Source organism: Lactuca virosa, chromosome 8 (assembly GCF_052849685.1).
Source record: "Lactuca virosa cultivar CGN04683 chromosome 8, Lactuca_virosa_CGN04683_v6, whole genome shotgun sequence".
Lineage (NCBI taxonomy): Eukaryota > Viridiplantae > Streptophyta > Magnoliopsida > Asterales > Asteraceae > Lactuca > Lactuca virosa.
In genome coordinates, this window is record NC_136433.1 from 73244187 (window position 1) to 73259478 (window position 15292).

General features: G+C 36.6%; 2 protein-coding genes and 1 long non-coding RNA gene across 4 annotated transcripts; 2 read left to right on the forward strand and 1 right to left on the reverse strand.

Moving 5' to 3' along the window:
• The first annotated feature begins 282 nt into the window (after positions 1–282).
• On the forward strand, positions 283–2457 carry LOC145129014 (uncharacterized protein At1g66480-like). Its single transcript, XM_079063771.1, has 2 exons — positions 283–1028; positions 2286–2457. Exons 1-2 carry the CDS (start codon positions 429–431, stop codon positions 2331–2333), a joined length of 648 nt encoding a protein of 215 aa, XP_078919897.1. The 5' UTR covers positions 283–428; the 3' UTR covers positions 2334–2457.
• A 2912-nt stretch (positions 2458–5369) lies between these two features.
• LOC145130489 (uncharacterized) lies at positions 5370–7829 on the reverse strand. The gene is made up of 4 exons (XM_079065279.1): positions 7558–7829; positions 7062–7170; positions 6741–6968; positions 5370–5888 (listed from the first exon to the last, which is right to left on the reverse strand). Exons 1-4 carry the CDS (start codon positions 7827–7829, stop codon positions 5370–5372), a joined length of 1128 nt encoding a protein of 375 aa, XP_078921405.1.
• Positions 7830–12374: 4545 nt separating this feature from the next.
• On the forward strand, positions 12375–14060 carry LOC145133007 (uncharacterized). 2 transcript variants are annotated; one of them, XR_013718336.1, is made up of 3 exons: positions 12375–12668; positions 13616–13761; positions 13855–14060. It is a non-coding gene; the product is annotated as an uncharacterized LOC145133007 (long non-coding RNA). The 2 variants fall into 2 exon arrangements; XR_013718337.1 differs by having other exon boundaries at positions 13682–13761.
• The last annotated feature ends 1232 nt before the right edge of the window (positions 14061–15292 follow it).

Genomic DNA, 15292 nt, shown 5'->3' on the forward strand with positions numbered 1-15292 from the left:
GTCATAAAAATGAATTTTTTCTTATGAATCATAAAGATGTTTTTTTGGGAATTTTTTCTTGTGAATCATCTTACAAATGAATCATCTAGTGATTCATTTATTTTGTTCTTCAAAAAAATATGTAGAAAAAAAACTTCTTACCTTCCTACCAAAAAAAATTTCTTACCGAATCTATATCCTATATATATATATATATATATATATATATATATATATATATATATATATATATAAAAGATGAACATTTTGCACTCATTAGTCTTTATTTGACCCTTACAAAGAACTAAACAACTATATATTGCTCCATTTCCTCCCACACCCAGCATTACGCTTTGTGTTCTTTTTGTGAAGACAAGATCCCGTAATCCAAAATCTCATTTCCCTCAAAAGAAAAACTTTTTTTTCGAAAATAAAACTAAACTTTAAAAATGGGAAACAGCTTAGGAGCAAAAAAGAAAACTACAAAGATCATGAAAATGAATGGTGAAACGATTAAGTTGAAGACACCGGTGAACGCCGGCGATGTCATGAAGGGCCACCCGGGTCTCGTGTTGATGGATTCGGAGATGGTGAAGCATTACGGAATCCGGGCTAAGCCGTTGGAACCTCAACAAGATCTGAAGGCTAAGAGGCTTTACTTCTTGGTTGAATTGCCAAAGTTTCCTGAAGATAAATCGGCCAGAAGAGTCCGGTCGGGGATAAATATGAGCGCCAAGGACCGGCTGGAAAGCCTAATGTTGGGTCGGAGGTCGGCGTCGGATTTATCGTTCATGAAGGCCCCGAGCATTATGGTGGAGAATGGCGGCGGTGGTAGTGGAGGTGGTGTCGAGCCATTGAGGGTGAAGTTGAGGTTGCCAAAGGCGGAGGTAGAGAGGTTGATGAGGGAGAGCAAAGATGGTGGTGAGGCGGCGGAGAAGATCATGAGACTTTGCATGGAGAAAAATGGCGGCGGAGGTGGTGGGGGTGGCGAGGCACCGACGGATAAACGGCGGGTGCAATGGAAAGAGGATGCTTCCAAGGGCCGTGGGGTACGTTCATCTTTATCTTTATTCACAAAGTCACAATTATTCATTAAATATTTCTATATACAAAATTACAAATTGAAGTCATTAATAAATTAAAAATAAAAGTCATCGACCAGATAAACATGAATAACTCGATATTTTGAGTTTCTCTTGCATACTTTTTATTAAACAAAAATACCGAAAATGTATATATAAATAAGAAAATCACACAAATTGACATTCAAATATATTGATGTATTGTTTACTTTCGCAATAATTGGCCATTGTTTAAGGAGATCCATAAGATTATAACTAGAGTATAAAAACAAGTTGATGTTTCATATATTTGTTAATTTTTTTTAAAAAAATACGCTTATATCTTATACGAAGTCAAAACATCTGAATTCACATATAATGATTGAAAAAACTACGTACTAACGTACGTTTGACAAAATGTATTGAATTCTTTTTCTAGTAAATTGCATGTGGTTTTAAACATCTGTTCTCAAATCTCCCTCTAAACACCCTTTGACCCACCTTTCATGCCGTGTTCTTTGTTTTGACTGCTTTTTTACTTCATATTATAAAAGAATGCACGTATAGTTTTCATTTAATTAATGCTTAATTTATTCATGTACAACACAAGTTAACACCAAATATAACAAAATGTGGATAGAGTCATAGAGGTATATAGGCTATCAAGTAGCGTTCACACAATTGATTAATTTTTTGGATGTTAAAAAGTCATGATATTGTTTATTTGGTTTACAAAGTTTATATTTATTATATTATATAATAATTATGAATAATATATATGTATTTTTTTTATAGAAATTGACATAAACACCGTTGGCTGGTGTAAAGTCGTAGATTTGTTGGGTGACTAAAGCAGAAAGTGTCTTGTAGTAACATGGCCTTATTTGGTGTTCTGTCAACGGTTTCCTTGCTATTACTTAATTTTAATAATATTTCACATGTTTAATTTCTTCTTAATTTGACAATTTCCTATACTTCATCTATGTTTTTACTTAACTTTGAATTTAAATTTTATATACAAGAAATATAAAATTAATAATTAAAAATTAACGTACGTACAAATGAGTTTAAAACTAGGCACAACTTAGACCTTTGTTATTGGGTGACAAATTAAGTAATGGACATAAGTTACATCACTCATCTTATAATATTGTTTGCATATAAAGGTCGAAACTTAGCTCTGAAATAGTAATAATATAATATATAAATATATTAAATTAATTATATAAATGTTTGGTTTTGCAGAAAAGAGTGGGATTTCTTCCTGTCAGCCAAGAGCTAAACATGGAATAGCACAAAATACCAACCAAAAAACACAGTATAGCCAAGCAGAGTTCTCTCAATTTTCCTCCTACTCCTCCTGTATATGATCCACAATATGTATTTTTTCTAGAATGAATTTAATTTTAATTATTTATATTTGTAAATTTATGGTAAATTAATCATCATATGTGTTAAAATATAATGCAAAACATTATGTATGTTCGAATAAGTGATTTAAGGAAAATGTTCCTGTTGCAACAACCACATGATTATAATCACTCATTTTAACATACTTTAATGTTATTATATTTTATTAAATATGATCGTTAGTTTAAAATAAGTTTATAAACATAATGATTAGATCGTTAAATGACACATTCGTCTTTTATTCTTTTTTTTTTTCATGTAGCTCTCTGGTGCTGTGGAATAATTTTGTAATCTTATTTTGATGCATGTACTCTTTATCTTAATTGCTGTCTCTGTTATATCTTTAGTTATATCTTTAGGTGCTTGTTGTTAGATAAGTGGATAGGGTTTACAGTGGAGATCTGGATATCCTTTGGATCGTGTAAACATTTTCATATGTCTGGGTTACAAGAAATTCAGCCTAGGATAATTTCAAGGGGACACTTACGAATCTAGGCACAGCAAACGTAAGCCAAATTGCTAGAGAATTTTGAGTTTGTATGAAGAAAAACGAGAGTTAAGATGTGATCTATTCTCTTTAAACACGAGATCCGTTTATATAGAAAACGAGATGTAGGGTTTCGTTTTTAGGGTTGGTTGTCATGGGTTTCTTTGGAAACAAACCAAGGGAATCCGTAATTAATGAGGAAATAAGTGGTTTTCAAAACTGAAGATCTTAGTTAGTTTTACCATAACCGCTCTCAAACTAGCGGGGCCCCAACAAGCAGCTCTGCCCCTTGGGCCCCACTAGGGGCGCTGCCCCTTTGGAAACCCCGAACCCAGGGGCATTGCCCCCGGACCCCCGACTTGTCGTCGACCCGGCTTCTAATTCGATCTTATACATACGTGCACACCGCATATACCCAAACATATATTAAAGTACAAATTACGAAACCCTTTAGCTCACATGTAAGTTTCAGTTATACAAAATGTTATGGTGACACTAAAACCACAAACAATCCTCCCCCATTTTAGTGTAAGCTTTGAACAAACATAACATTATCAAAACAAAACCAAATTAATACATAAATGAAAATGTCGCAACGATTAAATTTCCACTTAGTACCATACTCTTACAAATATTCGAGAATCAGGGTGTTCTAAGAATTGAACCCATCAACCCATTTGAATACCAGAAAGTAAAATACATACTACTTTATTGAAATTTCTAGCATAATACAACTTGACATTATTATTAAGCAGCATGTCCTAATCCTCTCATGATCGTATCAAGGCTAAGTCCACAACCTCTTGAAACGCGGATACACTTCACAATCACGTAGGTAATTCCTTTCCATGTATCTGCACATACATTTAATCAAAAGAATTATTAAGAAGTTAAACTTCATGTGTTCCAATCTATAAGTATGAGCTTTCCACATTGAATTCAACTCCTAATGTCATATTAGAAGGGAATTAAGTGTCTCACCATTACAGATTTTAGATGGACTTTAATCCCATCGCAATCACAGACTTGTGCACTAAGTCTCTTGACAAATTCTTAGTCAAATGATCTGCCAAATTATGTTGTGATGTCACAAACACAACCGAAATTACACCGGTGATGATTAGTTCTCTAACCATACTGTGTCGTACACCTAAGTGTCGACACTTGTCATTACACACTTGAGTATAGTCTTTTCCCAAAGAGGCAACGTTATCACAACGGATAGAAATAGGTGCTATCGGTTTAGACCACAAAGGAATATCATAGACTAAGTTCCTTATCCATTCAGCTTTTTACCAGCAGAATGTAATGCAACAAACTCATATTCCATTGTTGAGTTTGTAATGCAATTTTGCTTTTTGTAAGCCCAGGATACGACACATCCCATAAGCAAGAATAGCCAACCATTCGTTGAGGAATGATCCTCCATGTTGGTTATCCAACTTGCATCCGGATGTTCTTACAAAACCAAAGGATATCCCAAGTAACTCAATCCATAATCCATGGTTCCGTTGAGATACTTAAACACTCTATTCATTATTTGCTAATGTTGAGCATTAGGATTTTTAGTGTACCTGCTCAATTTCCCTACAACAAAAGCAATATCATATCTGGTACTTGTCATTGAACACATCAAACTACCAATGGATTTAGAGTATTCCAATTGTCAAATAGGAGTTCCTTTGTTGTCCATCAATTTCACACTTGGATCCATAGGAGTGCTCACAGGAGAACAATCGGTAAAATTAAACGCTTGAGAATTTTCTCAATATAATGACTTTGAATCATTACCAAGCCTTTGTTCATCCTTCAAATTCTTATTCCAAGAATTATATCAGCCTCTCCCAAATCTTTCATGGAAAACATAGATGATAACAATTTCTTTGTTTCATCTACTTGATTTTGGTCGGTACCGAAAATCAGCATGTCATCTACATATAAGCAAATGGTCACTCCAGCACTAGTAGCATCATCAAATCTACTATAAACACATTTGTCACATTGGTTAATCTTGAAACAGAGGACAAAATAACATCATCAAACATTTTATTTCGTTGTTTAGGCGCTTGTTTCAGCACATACAAAGATTTGACAAGTTTACAAACCATATACCCTTTACTGGGCATAATGAAACATTTTGGTTGCTTCATGTAAACTTCCTCGTCAATTTCACCTTTCAAACAGGCTGTTTTCACATTTATTTGATGAATAACCATATTGTGGATAATTGCCAAGGCAATCAACAATCTAATTGTAGAAATACGTGCAACCGGAGCATACGTATCAAAATAGTCAACACCGAGTTTTTATCTAAAACCTTGAATGACTAATCAGGCTTTGAACTTATCAATAGTCCTATTAACATTCATTTTATTTTTGAAAATATACTTGAAACCAAGTGGTTTAGTACCTGGGGGCAAATCAGTCAACACCTAAGTGTTATTTTCAAGAATTGATGACATTTCATCATCAATTGCTTCTTTCCAAAATAGTACATCTTGAGACCGCATGGCCTCTTGAACTGTCTTTGGATCATCCTTAATACTGTAACAATAAGAGTATTTAAGACCCTCCTCATCCCTTAAGCCTTCCACCAAGTACATTTGGAAGTCGGAACCGAAGTTTTTCGGAATTTGGTCTCTTTTGCTTTTTCGAAGCTCTTCTGTTTCTGGTTTAGTAACACCATCTGAACTTTCTGGATTCCGCACTTCATTAGTGCCAAAAATCAGATCATTAGGCCTTTGAATATATTCAAAGCACATCTCATCAAAAATTGCATCTCGTGACTCAATAATGGTATTAACCGATACTGAATCATTAGGTTCAATTAAGTAGAACCTATATGCCTTGGAATCTTCAACATATCCAATGAATATACAATCTATTCCACATTCTCCCAAAGTTTTTCTTTTAGGCTCGATTAGTTTTACAACTGCCCGAAATCCCCAAACCTGAAAATAACTTAAATTCGGGTTTTTCTTGAACCAAAGTTCATATGGGACTGATTTGTTCTTTTTATTTGGAACTTTATTTAATAAATAGCAGACTGTTAACATGGCCTCTCACCAAACTCCATCACTCAATCTCGAGTATGACAACATCGAGTTTACCATTTACTTTAAAACTCGACTTTTACGTTCAACAATTCCTTTCTGTTGGGGCGAGTAAGGTGTCGTGGTCTCATGAACGATACCTACTGACTGGAAGTATATGTGATCTATATATTCACCTCCCGTATCAGTCCTGAGACATTTAACCAGATTGCCCAATTACAATTCCACATTGGTTTTGTATATTTTAAATTTATCTAAAGCTTCGTCCTTAGAATGTAACAAATACACATAGAAAAACCGAGTGCAGTCATCAATGAAGGTGACTACATACTTTTTATTTCCTAAGGAGTGGAGTGAATATTACACAGGTCACTATGTACATGTTCCAAAATAGCCGAATTTCAAGTGACACTAGGAAATGGCTGTTTTGTCACTTTTATAAGTATGCATGTTTTACATTTATTAGAAGTCATGTCAAAGGCTGGAATTAATCCAACTTTTGACATCTCATGCATCCTCTTAAATTGACATGACCTAATCTTACATGTGAAAACATAGATTTATCAACATTAGAAGTAGAAGAACAAATACAAAATTTTGAACAAGTAATAATTTGTCAACAATATTCAAACGAAACATTCTAATATTTAAATATCTAAAACCAATAAACATTCCACCTCGAGATAAGATGAACTTATTCGACTCAATAACTTGTTTAAAACCAGTAAAACTCAAACAACTAGAACTAACAAGATTCTTTCGAATCTTAGGAACAAACAAAACATCAAAAATCTTAATAGTCTTTCCAGAAGTAAATTCAAGACTCAAGATACCGGCACCACAAATAGGTATAAAAGAATCTTCTCCTATTCTCAGTACTGATCCTTCTTTAAGCGGTGTTAATGTTTCATACAACCATTTATCCTTGCATACATCGTTCGTTGCCCCGGGGTTGATCCACCAAGAAACATCATCATCCTGTACATAGAACGATTCACGAATAAATGAAACATAATAAATATAATTCTAATTAGAATTATCAAAGTTAGTAAAAAATTGACCTCCTTTAACTTTGCCCGAACACCCTTTCACACTTTCATTGGCTCCACTGTTTCCAGCACCATTATTGTTATTATTGTTGCCTAAGTTCACACGACAATCAATCTTGCAATGCCCCACTCTATTGCAAAACCAATTCCTTTTTCTTTTTCTTAGAGTTATTCGGGACATGTTCCTGCTTACATTTTCAGTGTCCTTTATAGTTCGGGTTCATGGCTTTATTTTCAACCATATGAACAGAAAGCTGTCCAGATTCAACTTTCCTTTTGGTTTTATTAGATTTGTCAATTTCCTTCGCACGAAGAGATTCTTCAATACGAATATGACTAGCAATTTGAACCAATGACAATTCTTCTTTTCATGTTTTAGGTTATGTTTGGAATCCTTCCAAGATGGTGGAAGTTTGTCAATTACACTTTACACAACAAAGGATTCATCCATTTTCATATTGTTTAGTTTAAATTGACCATAAATACCAAGGAGTTCATTGTATTGTTCAGTGACATACCTTGAATCAACCATCTTAAAGTTATTAAAGTCACTAGCCACAAACTTCTTGCTAGAAGCATCCTTATTTATGTATTTTAATTCAAGGGTGTCCCACGATTCCTTAGTAGTTAAAACATCACCATTGATATCAAATAGAGCATCTGACATACTGTTCAAGATGTGACATTTGCAAATGTAGTCGTCGTTGTCCCACTTTTGCCTTTTCATGGTCTTTTTAAGTTTCTTATCAACACCTTCCAACACCTCAGGTGGTCTTAGAGTAGTCAACATGTATGTTGCTTTCAGAGTGGTCAGCATGAAGTGAATCTTCTTCTTCTAGCGCTTGAAATCGATGCCTTCAAACTTCTCCAGTTTTGCGAACTCCATGGTCATCTTGCGGAATGATTCACCAATCTCGAGAAACATATAAAATTATCAGTGGAGATATGGATACCCCTTGGATTGGGTACACACTTTTCAAATTGATATTTCTACCCTATGCTCGGGTTACAAAAATTCATCCTAGGATAATCCCAAGGGGACACTTATGAATCTAGGCATTGGAAAACGTAAGCCAAATTGCTAGAGAATTCTGAGTTTATATGAAGAAAAACGAGAACTGAGAAGTGATATATTCTCCTTAAATAAGAGATCCGTTTATATAGAAAACGAGATGCAGGGTGTAACGCCCGATCCATGTATTTTCCATTTTTGGTCCCTTATATATTTAGTTATTGCTATTGGCCTTGGTTTGCAAATTTGGAGTGGGAGGAGGGACCATTTCTGACAAATTTGAATTTTGGAGGCGGAGCTCGAACGCGGGGCGCTCCCGTGGGGAACTCAACGCGTTCACGCGTGGAGCTCAAACCCTAAATTTTAGGGTTTGAGACCTATTTAAACACCTTAAGTCCTAGGTGTTGGCCTCATTTTTGGCCTCCATAGTTCTCTAAGCCTAATCTCGAAACCCTAGAGCCTACAAGAGTGTTGTGAGTCCATTGTGTATGTTTTGGTGTGTGTTTCAATCTCATTCAAGAAGGAGAAGCTTGGTACAAGGTGGTGGTTCAAGAAGGAGCTCATAGATCTTGGTTCTGTGCTTCATTTCCAACTCATTTGAGGTATAAAGCTCTAATCTTGCTAATGAAAAGCTTGGATCTAGGTTTTCATGGATGTTAGTCCCTTTCAGTCCCATAGTTGAAATCTTGTAGTTTATGATCACTTCTGAGGCTTTCAGTTGCTCCTTTTGGCATTTTTTGAGGTTGTAGATTCATAAAGTTTACATCTTTAGAGTTGTATAAGCTCCATGCATGAGATTAAGCCCTTTTATGGAAGTTGAATGCTATATTTTGGAGTTGGAACGTTTTGGGGCATACAAAGTCACCAAGTCAGTGACTTTATGGTTCTAGATACTCTTTAGGACTTAGATCCATGGTTTGGTCGGGTGATTTTAAGCATTAAGTGCTTAATAAGCTCTTTTTGGGGTCAACGTGTGAACGCCCTGCGTTTGGGTCGAGGAATGCCCAACATTCCGACTTTGGTCTGTGATCTGGGTTGGTGGTGAATGCCCAACGCTTCACCAGGGAACGTCGCACGTTCGGAGCATCAGTGGGCTTCTTGGACTTTTGCCTTGGACTTGATTGATGGGTTTTGGGCTTAGTAGTTGGACCCATGTTGGACTAAGAAGTTTGAAGTATTGCACTCTTTGTTGGACTTGCCCTTTTTGGGCCTAGGATTTTATATTGGGCCTTAGTGGACTCAATGGATTTGGGCCTTAGTGGGCCTAATGGGCTTGGACCAATTATGGGCCTAGAAGTAATTTGGGACTTTTAGATCAAGATTTGGACTTGGGCCTTGGCCCAATTAGGAAAAGGGTAAATGTACATTTACCCTAAGTATGGGCCCTTAGTTAAGGATGGTGTTCCAATTGTTAATTGGATGTTTGTTTACTGCAATAGTTCGGGACTTTCCGTGAGTCAGCAATCGGGGATTTCAGTGCAGCTTGACTGTAACATCCCAAAAATCAAGGGTAAATTTTTTTTTTGCAAAGAAAACGTATATGACTTAATTCAAAACATCCCAAAAACACGATTAATTAAAACATTCATCAGAGTTCGTCCCAAAATCATATATTGTGGAAACACGGGTGTGTGCACTGCGATCAAGCTGAGCCCTTCCTTTCCAAAACAATGATACCTGAAACCATAAACAAAACTGTAAGCACGAAGCTTAGTTAGTTCCCTAGAACATACCCCACACATAATCCACATAACACATAACACATATCACATTAGCTATACAAGCTATCTCTACCACCTATCGGATATCATATTAGCTATACAAGCTACCTCTACACATATCACATATCATATTAGCTATACAAGCTATCTCTACCACATATCATTAGCTATAAAAGCTATCTCTACCACATAACATTAGCTATAAAAGCTATCTCTACCACATATCATTAGCTATAAAATCTATCTCTACCACATATCCCTGCATAAGGAAGCCATGGGCTCCCCCACATGGTCGTACATCTAAGTGACATGGGCTCCCCCATGGTCTTTCCCTGCCGGACAGTCATGGGCTCTCCCACATGGTCTTACATCCAAGTGTCATGGGCTCCCCCATGGTCTTCTATGCAAGTATTACAAAGACAACTAGCATAACACATACCACATAGTCAATGGCATACCACATAATCACTAGCATACCACTTAGCATAAAGCTAACTATCATACCACATATCTCTACTACAGCTAGTGTACCACATATCATAAAATGGGCCGGCCTTGGTGCCTTAGACCCATTGGTATGGTGAGAAGACTCACCTGGCACTACTGAAGTCCCGCGGACAAAACTGTCATTGCTGGTTGACAGATTCCCGAACTGTCAACATCAAAATGACACCCAATTAATAATTGGTTCCAAGCCCAAGGTCCAACTCACACACCAAAGGCCCAATAGACAAGTAATGGGCCAAAGCCCAACATATGGCCCAATTTTCCAAATTGGACCCAAATCTCTACATGGACTTATTTTAAGGCCCAACCAATTATTCTAGCCCAAACAATTGGCATTCTGATGGCCTAATAGCTAATAATCCTCAAGGCCCAATCATGGCCCACTTATGGCCTAATTTTCCAAATTGGGCCCAAGCCTTTCTAATGGGTATTATCCTGAAGCCCAATAATTTCCCTTAGTCCATAAATGGGTTCCCAATTGGCCTACAAAGGCCCACCACAGCTTAGTCCAATAATTGGCCCAACAAGCATCCAAACCCAATTAGGGTTTTTCACATAAAATGACGATCAGGGTTAAGTGTTCCTACTTAACCCATTAAGGAATTAATCCATTAAGGACTTAATCCATTAAGTCCAAACATACAATGAAATCGGGCTTGAGTCATCACTTCACTCCAGTGGTCCAAAATGCGGGTCTCGATAAGTCCAAATCCAAATATCCAATATTAGGGTTTTCTAAACACTAATTAGGGTTTCCAACCCAATCATAGCCCAATAGGCCCAAAACTAAATCTTTAAGCCCATTAGGGTTCCCTTAGGCCCATTAGGGTTTTAGTCCCTTTGTCTAAACATCCAAACTAATCAAACACAATAAGCACACCGCCACCCAACACGGCGGCTGGTGGCGGCAGGAGGCGGCAGCCACCACCTCACGGTGGCGGTTAGGGTTTCTTTTCATTATTCCAATTCTTAATTACATTTTAAAATGAAATAACCACAAATAAACACATACACTTAAAATAATCACACACACACAACCACCCTTGTGGTGGTCGGCGGTGGCTCCTGGTGGCAGCCACCACCTCACGGTGGTGTCAGTGGGGTTTTCCTTCGGATCTCCGGACAAGAATCGTTCCAGCAGCCTTATACCACCACAACATTCGAACACAACACCACCAGGCACTTCTAACGGTAAACAAGCCCAACCACCCCACCTGGTGGCGCCAAACGGCGGTGATGGTATAAAACGACGACGACAACGGCGGTAATATATGTGTATGACCGCAAACAGAGATGCACAGGCATTCACGGTGGGGAAATGGTGGCAATCCACCACCGAAAATCACAACCACAGCAGCAGCAGCAGCAGAAGAAGAAGAAGAAGAGCACAACGGTCAATGCTTGACACGACGACGTGAATGATGGCGAACCGAACGAACAGAAGGAGGAAGGTGAGGCGCGTCCAGTCATGGCGGTACACAGCCATGACGACTGTCTTCGATGTTCTCGGCTTCATCAACAATGGAACGACGACAGGGTGACGGCGGTGTATCTTGGCGGTTCTTCGGCTTCAGCAGCAACGCACGGCGGTGGAGGGGGGTAATGAGGTTTCACTACAAATAAAATTACATTTAGTGGTACAAAGTTTTAGTGGCATTTTGTTTTTGTGCCACTATAGCCTACTTTTAGTGGCACTTTGCTTTGGTGCCACTAAATGTTTTAAGATATAGTGACACTTTTTATCTTATGGCACTAATAGCTTATTTTTAGTGGCATTAGTCATTTATGACATTATTTTCATAATTATTAGTTTTATAAAAAAAAATTATTTTATATATCATATATCATATTTAATTTTAATTTTAATAAAATATAAAGAGAAATTCAATCATTATAATAACTTGATATGAAAATGTAAATTAAAAAAAAATAACTTGATTTCATAATTATAATTTTAAACTGTTTAAAAATAAGAACAAAAAAACAAATGATTTAGAAAATCCCTCCTCTTTTGTTGAAAGCGGGAAAAATTTTTCCCCCAAAATTATAAAGCACGCCTACACTTTGATTCCCCCCAGATTTCTACATATGTATAAGAGATAGACAAAAAAAAATCCCAATTTCAATTTCACCCTTACCCTTATATTACCTTTGACTCTCCCAAGTCCGCCCGTCTCCAACCCTTTCCCTAAATCCTTCATCACCGTTTGCATCGTCCTGAATCCAAACTCCAAATCGTTGCCGCTTTGTCTTCGCAACCTCGTCGTCGCTGCCCCCTTGGAACTGCTTATCATTGCGCCCGGCCTACACGTCTCTGATTTAGGTATGAAATCGTTCCTCTTCCAAGCAATCTGGTATGTCGTTGCCTCACAGCTCGCCATCTACGAATGTTAGTTCTCATCCCCTTACTAAATCATTTGATTTATCGATTTCAAGGAATGATAAGCTGATTTTAGGATAAACAAAGGCAAAATTAAGTTGTTAAGCTGATTTTAGCATTGGATTTGCATTTCTTTATTGGTTATTCTTCTGGATTTGTTAAAAACCTTTGATCATCTTATTTTAGCATTTGATTTACTTGTTTTGTCAAACTGTCATTTATTCTGATTTATTATTGCAAGACAGAAAATCTCAGTGCTTTGTTTATTTGGCGAACTGTGTCTTCGGTTCTAAAAAATTCTGACTATCGTCACACAAACCCCAAAACGTGATTCGTTTTGGTGGCTATTTCCCTTCATCACGCATCTAACCCTAGATCTTTTTATTATTTAGGAAGTGGTGGTAATCCTCGTTTAGGTTCGTTCAAGTGATTTGATTACTAGAACTGTTTTGATTATGTGATTATTTGGTTATTAAGCTTTGTTGATTATGATGTCTTATGATAGTTGGATAATTGATATATCGTTTTTTTAATTGTTTGGATTAATGTGCGTGTTGAGTAGTTTTTTGATGATTGATATAAGGTTCTCAGTTTCTTCTTTACTGTGCATTTGAACTCAAGGCTGCCAACCCAATTTTTCTATGAAATTTTGATTGGTTGGAAATAGATGTTTATGTTACGATATATGGCATCTATTTTTCTGTCTCAAAGGGATGTGTAATTTATGATAGAGATTTTGTTTCGGTATAGCAATTGACTGCTTATTTTCATTGATGGCATGATGTTATGTCTTGCTGCTTTTGTTTGCATATAATTGAAGCTCTGTATGCAATCTGAATCAACATACAGCTATATCAAATGAAAATAAGAGCTTACGGTTGTTTTCTCTAATTGTTATTTTTTTCTTTGAAGAACACATGCAAATGAAATTTTAGGTGACTGATTTTACTTTTCAGATTGTATGGAGTATGGACCTGAAAATGTAGCAAATTTCTCTAAATTGTTTGTTGGTGTCATTTTAGATCAACCACTAAGCATCCTATAACTTTCTATATTCCAGCCTTGGTCTAGCTGTACATGAATACATCGAATGAACTCCCTGGTATGATGCTTTAACTTATTTATAAACACATTATAACTATTATTATTATTAATTATCATTATTAATTTTTTGTTTTATATTTCATTGGTTCAGGATGGAGCACAATCACATGGACTTGATACAAAATCTTGCAATCCGTTTGAATTTCCTAGTGATACTGATATTGAAGCTAGCAACAATCGTGTTTTGAGTACTAGCAAAATTTAGACTTATTTTTAAGACATTTATGTGTTTAGTTATTCAGATTATTGTTATTGTAAAAGTTTGAATCAAAGTAATGATGTTATGTTTTACATTTATTATCTTAATTGTCTCATTGTTTTATAATTCATTTAAAATTAGAACAACATATTTAATTTATAAGTATATTTTTTTGTTAAAAAATGTCACTAAAAACATGAAAATAATAATAATTTTTGTAGTTAAGCAGTGGCATAAAAATAGTGCCACTAAAACCTCAAAATGCTTTAGTGGCATAATTGAAAAGTGCTACTAAAACCTATTTAGGCTGCAGCGGCACAACCAAAAAGTGCCACTAATGGTCTTTAGTGGCAGCTCTTTTAGTGACATTTTTTTTTGTGCCGCTGATTACCAGGGGGGTTTTAGTGGCACTTTTTGGGTTTTTAGCGGCATTTTTTCTGTGCCACTAAATGTCATTTTATTTGTAAACAGGAGAGATAAGGTGGTGGCGGCTGCTTGCTCCCCTTAGGGTTAGGGTTCCCCTAAGGGTTATATACCCGACACCATAAACACATTGCCATTATGGCAGAATTGGTCCCTCCCCATCAACATCTTTGCAAACCAACTCCAAAATTTACAATTTAGCCCCCGCCTTCTGAAACCTCTTTCAAATCAAGTCTAAAATGTTACCAATCAGTCCCTGCTTCCATAAATCCTTACATATTAAGCCCAAATAATACCAAACACCCCCTGACTTCTAAAATCCTTTGCAAAACAAGTCCTGAAATTACACTTTAACCCCCGAAAGTCTAAAATATAACATTTGGCTCCCCGAAACCACTCTCCGCTAAATATTATTGGTATTAGGGCGACTATTCGTTCATCAATTTTTATCTATTTATTTATTAAATAAACAGAATGTTACATTGACATTTGAGAGGTGAGTTTTCCTCAATGTACTTACAAGTCAAAGGCACCAAGTCGGCGCTTTGGTTTGATAGCCAAGTATTATGATATGTTGAGTATGGATTAGATATTCATGTTAGACTGATATGATAGTCTGGTAGGTCTGTAGGACTGAATGTGATATTTTCTGTTTATCTGTATATGATATTATCTGTTCTATGTCGACATATTGTGTTGGTGGGTTGAGGTAGTACTGCTTTGTGTTGTAGCCAACAAACCCTGGAGTATGCCAGTTATGAGCTGAGGGCTCGGGAGGGAATGCCAGACTCATACTGAGGACTCATGAGCATTCCAGATACGAGCTGAGGGACGGGAAGGGCATGCCAGACTCGTACTGAGGGCTTAGCGGTAATCAGTCTGATGACTGATCAAGCCGAGGAGAAAG

Excerpts from the sequence above, each read along its gene's own strand:
- LOC145130489 (XM_079065279.1), bottom strand. The coding sequence starts at position 7,829 with ATGTTGACTACTCTAAGACCACCTGAGGTGTTGGAAGGTGTTGATAAG. Across the intron at positions 7,171-7,557 it reads TTTAAGATGGTTGATTCAAG|AGTGGGGCATTGCAAGATTG; the intron begins GTATGTCACTGA and ends GTTTTGCAATAG. Across the intron at positions 6,969-7,061 it reads TGAAAGGGTGTTCGGGCAAA|GATGATGATGTTTCTTGGTG; the intron begins GTTAAAGGAGGT and ends TTCTATGTACAG.
- LOC145129014 (XM_079063771.1), top strand. The coding sequence starts at position 429 with ATGGGAAACAGCTTAGGAGCAAAAAAGAAAACTACAAAGATCATGAAA. Across the intron at positions 1,029-2,285 it reads ATGCTTCCAAGGGCCGTGGG|AAAAGAGTGGGATTTCTTCC; the intron begins GTACGTTCATCT and ends TTGGTTTTGCAG.